Below are 4538 nucleotides of genomic sequence, written 5' to 3' on the forward strand. Positions count from 1 at the left end.
CAGGTTTTATAATTAGCAGAGATGGTACTATTCTATTTTGAGCTGCCGAGGCTCACTCCGACCTCATTATTTCATGCTCCCAACCCCACCCTCCGCCATTCTCTGCTTTCATTTCATGCTCCCAACCCCACCCTCCGCCATGCATTCCATCTCCTCCTCCTCCTTCTTTATCTATCCCTTTTTGTGTTGTAGGCAAAGCAAATGTACTGATTTGTGTATAAATAAAAATAAAAGTGAGGCTTACGCGTATGCTCACAGAAACGATGCTTCCGGAGCAACACGGCAGGACAAAAACGACGCAAGCAAGCAAGTCTGCTCAATCTTAATTACTTTGAATTCTTTCATATCACAACAATATGCTGCTCCACAACACCGACAAATTGATGAGACTTCTCTTACCGCCCAAAAAATGAAAACGATCATTAGAGTCTGATAATGGTCGAGGCATTTGTCAGCTTCTCCATTTTAGTACTGCTTTCAATCTTCTCGCCGGAGTTCCATAAAAAAATATCAAGAAATTAAATAGAGCTCCCATGAACATCAGTTTCTCACTTAACTAACTCCTTCTCTTTCTTTTTTGGCTCACTCTGACTTCACTAACTCAAAGTGATAGGACATTGCTCCTTCTGTGAATGGGATGTGATGAAAAAAAAAGTCGGCGGCTGTGTGGGTTCTCCTCCTCGAGAAAAACATGCGTCTGTCGTGGACTAATTATATTTTGCCACCTACCCTTCCAAAAAGAGACAAACCATTAGGCCTTCCCGGATTTTCTTACCTGCCGCCACTACTTCTATTAATTTCCCCTAAAACCAACATCTATTTAATACTACATCGATCCTAATTATAAAAATCAGTTGACTAATTTGAAGAGATTAAGAAAGTAAGTTGAACTAGTTATTTATCCTAAATAAATATTATTTTTCCTAAAATATCCTTACTAATCAAGTGTATTGACTAGAACTATCATTGTTAGAAGGGTTACTTTGAAATAAAATGTATAAATACGAGAGACAAAGTGGATTGAAGTCTTATATTTATAACCAAAATAAAAATCAAATAAGGTTTTATATTAAGGACCAGAGGTAGTAACTCGTATCTGTTTAGTTTTTTATGATCTAAATTCTGCACCTAAAAATAATTTAATAAAGTGTTAAGTAATTCCAGCACCCTTGAAATATTTTTTTGAGTGCATCTAGTATCTTATAATATTTTGTGATCCGTCTAACTTTCTTATATGATTTTTAAATACATCTAATACCTTAAAATATTTTTTTACCTTACTACTATATGTACCAAAAAATATTTTTAGGTACTTCAAACACAAAAAAATTTTTGGGTGCTAGAGGCACAAAAAGATTTTAAAGTGTTAGACGCACTTAAAAAAAATATTTCGACTGAAAAAATATTTCAGGATCCTAGATACATCTCAACTCTTTAATAAATATTGCAAGAGAAACCATGTTTTGATATATCTTGAAATTTTGTTGAATAATTCGTTAAAAATATTAATAAAATAAAAAACAGGGAAAATTCTAAAAAATATTTTTAAATTTTTAAATTTTAAATCATTCTTATTCACAACACTTTAAATAATAATTGATAATATTTAAAAGGTAAATAATAATATGTTTTTTTAGTCATTCTTATTTTAAAATTTTAAAGGTATTTTTTTGAATTTTTTTTAAAAAAATACTACTGAGTTGCGGTGAAATGATTTTATTATATATATAATGATAATTGATGATTGATAGAAATTGATAGTAATAATGATTCTTTTGGCCTCTAGCCAGTCATGGTGTGGGATATACAGTTTTCCTTTTGTTTTTTCTTTTTTTTTTTTGAGCTGGTGGGATATACAGTTTTCCACTGCACCAACGAATGAAGAATTGGGGGTGAGGTAAAACTTCGTACCTCCTCTCTCTCTCCATTATCTGAACTCTGAGCTGCAGTGAATAACTGTGGCGGTTGTTCCTAACTCTCTCCTTTTTGGGTCTATAAATATAATGCGGGGCACCGCTCTACAACTCCCCTCACCACTTCCTCTTCCCTTCGCTCTTTTTCTTCTCAGAAAGAGAGTGAGAACGTATACCCGTTGCCCAGAGAATCTTCTGAATTTAGTATTTTGCACCTCATTCCTGCTGTGCCATCTGCCCAATCTCTGCCTCTGCTTCTTTATCCACTAAGTTTTGCGTCTGGCCGGCAAGAGGCAGGCGCAGGACCTCCTAGTTCAGCATTTGAGCTCTTGGCCTCATTTAAATTTTATTACCATCATATCAATTCTTTTTACACATTCAGCTGCGACATCAGACGATAGCAACAATGGCTCTGTTATCGTACTTTCTGCATTCTCCTCAATTGCTCTTCTGTTTCTTCCTTTTTCTTATTTTTAAAGGTAAATTTGGATTAAACTGGGATAGTCTGGGTGTCTAATTAACCTCAACACAAAAGTTAATGAAACTGACTTTTCTTGCTCTGTTCTGCACTATTCATTCAGGAATTTCGGGTGCTACATTCACGTTCGTGAATAAGTGTGATTACACAGTATGGCCGGGAATTCTAGGAAAACCAGACATCGGCAGCACGGGATTCGAGCTGGCCAAAGGGAGCTCCAAAAGCTTCCAAGCCCCTACGGGTTGGTCCGGCAGATTCTGGGCCCGAACCGACTGCAAATTCGATGAGTCCGGTCGCGGAACTTGTGCCACCGGCGACTGCGGCTCCGGCCAAATCCAGTGCAACGGCTCCGGCGCCACGCCTCCGGCGACGCTAGCCGAGTTCACACTTGGCTCGTCCGGCTCCCAGGACTACTACGACGTCAGCCTTGTCGACGGCTTCAACCTGCCGATGACAGTGGAAGCGAGCGGCGGCTCGGGATCCTGCTCGAGTACAGGCTGCGTGGAGGATCTGAACCGGCGGTGTCCGTCAGAGCTGAGGGTGGAGGGCGGCGACGCGTGTAACAGTGCATGCGGGGCGTTTGGGAAGCCGGAGTATTGCTGTAACGGAGAGTATGGTTCGCCGTCGACATGCAAACCGTCGACGTACTCGGCGATGTTCAAGTCGGCGTGCCCGAAATCGTATAGTTATGCCTACGATGATGCTACCAGTACCTTTACTTGCACAGCTGCCGACTATACCGTCACATTCTGTCCTTCTTCTTCCCCAAGGTCGGTGCTCCCTTACCTTTCTGGTTTTTTCCTTCTTTTCTACGCTTCTTGCCCTCATTCACTTTCACCTACCTGTAATGCATTCGGCCGTCATGCTTCTAACCCTAGCATCACCACATAACCTTCCTCTTTCTATTTGTTCGCTGTACACTTGACTGATTCAAATGTTCCCTCATAATGAAGCACAATCCCGCGTGTGACTTTTATAAAACGTGAGAATGCAATGGCTTAGGATTGGAATTTTTATAGGGTTTGTGTTATTGTGTTGCAGCCTTAAGTCTTCGACGGGTTCGTCGCCAGCAGGAACGGATTCCTCTTCGGGATCATCAGTGGAAGAAGGTGCACTCGCCTCGACTTCATGGCTAGCTAATATGGCAACAGGGGCTTCTCCGAGAAATCATCATCAAGGGGCTCCAAAATCTGCATTTTTTGTGGCTCTTACTATCATTCTTTCCTTTTTAGTGTTCTAGTCTCTGGAAAAAATGTCCTTCCCCCATCCCACGACATCTCGCTTTGTCATCATCCTCATCTACCTTTCTGAGACACAGGAATAGATCAATCACCCACGTCACCGTGGGGTTAAATTAAACAATGCTACTGAGATTATTCACATTTCTATGTAATTAATTATTCATGAGTTGCGGATTTCGTTCTTTATTGTTTTCCCCACTTTATGAGCCCTTGAAAGTGATTATAATGTAAACAATGTGACCAAGTTATTTTCTAAGTTGTAAATTTAGCGAGAAGCCTGAGAGATTGGTGGGTGTTGACGTTTGTGGCCTTTTTAAGCTCCCTCAATGTTACTGAGAAAATGAGATATAAAAGAAGAGGGGCGAAAAAGAGCTAAAAGGAATCAGGGAAAGAAAGGATCTTCTCTTCCAATCTTTTTCTGGGTAATGTAGATTATATCGCTTTCTGACTGTAGCAGCCAGCGGCAAATGTTAGATTCAATCGAATGAAGATATGCACAGTTTTCCTTTTAATTGGCCAACAAGGACAGGATGCGTCCAGAGACACACAGGTGCTAGAAACTTGTATTTTCAAAGCCCCTCTTTGTGAAATGTCATCATGAAGGAGGAAGCCATTTAATTCTGTGCGCCGAATTAAGGGAAATGGTTAAAATTGATTGATTGGCGCCGCTTGAAACTTTGCTTTTCCGGCACTCAATCTTAATAAGTAATACAGTTTGTGTGTGAAATTTTAATTTTAAAAAAGGCTTAAAATGTTCCTACAAATTTCGCAGTTCTGTGTTCCAGTTGAAATTACCCCAAACTTCATTGCTCATTTTTTCTTCATTGTTCGCGCTCCTTGTACGTACTTAACGTCATGGGAATTTCGGAATCCGTCTGGATACTCATTAATATGATGAGCATATTA

General features: G+C 39.8%; 1 protein-coding gene across 1 annotated transcript; it reads left to right on the plus strand.

Annotated features, from left to right (window-relative positions):
• The first annotated feature begins 2031 nt into the window (after window positions 1–2031).
• LOC114732127 (thaumatin-like protein 1) lies at window positions 2032–3775 on the plus strand. Its single transcript, XM_028919420.1, has 3 exons — window positions 2032–2392; window positions 2495–3161; window positions 3433–3775. The coding sequence occupies exons 1-3, from the start codon at window positions 2320–2322 to the stop codon at window positions 3629–3631; spliced, it is 939 nt and encodes a 312-aa protein (XP_028775253.1). The 5' UTR covers window positions 2032–2319; the 3' UTR covers window positions 3632–3775.
• The last annotated feature ends 763 nt before the right edge of the window (window positions 3776–4538 follow it).

The sequence above is a fragment of the Neltuma alba genome, unplaced genomic scaffold (assembly GCF_004799145.2).
Source record: "Neltuma alba isolate B1F8T4 unplaced genomic scaffold, ASM479914v2 tig00012878_pilon, whole genome shotgun sequence".
Taxonomy (NCBI): Eukaryota; Viridiplantae; Streptophyta; class Magnoliopsida; order Fabales; family Fabaceae; genus Neltuma; species Neltuma alba.

What these genes read in the sequence shown, in the direction of transcription:
- LOC114732127 (XM_028919420.1), top strand. Translation starts at nt 2,320, where the DNA reads ATGGCTCTGTTATCGTACTTTCTGCATTCTCCTCAATTGCTCTTCTGT. An exon ending in CCTTTTTCTTATTTTTAAAG is followed by an intron (nt 2,393 to 2,494) that starts GTAAATTTGGAT and finishes CTATTCATTCAG; the next exon opens with GAATTTCGGGTGCTACATTC. An exon ending in TGTCCTTCTTCTTCCCCAAG is followed by an intron (nt 3,162 to 3,432) that starts GTCGGTGCTCCC and finishes ATTGTGTTGCAG; the next exon opens with CCTTAAGTCTTCGACGGGTT.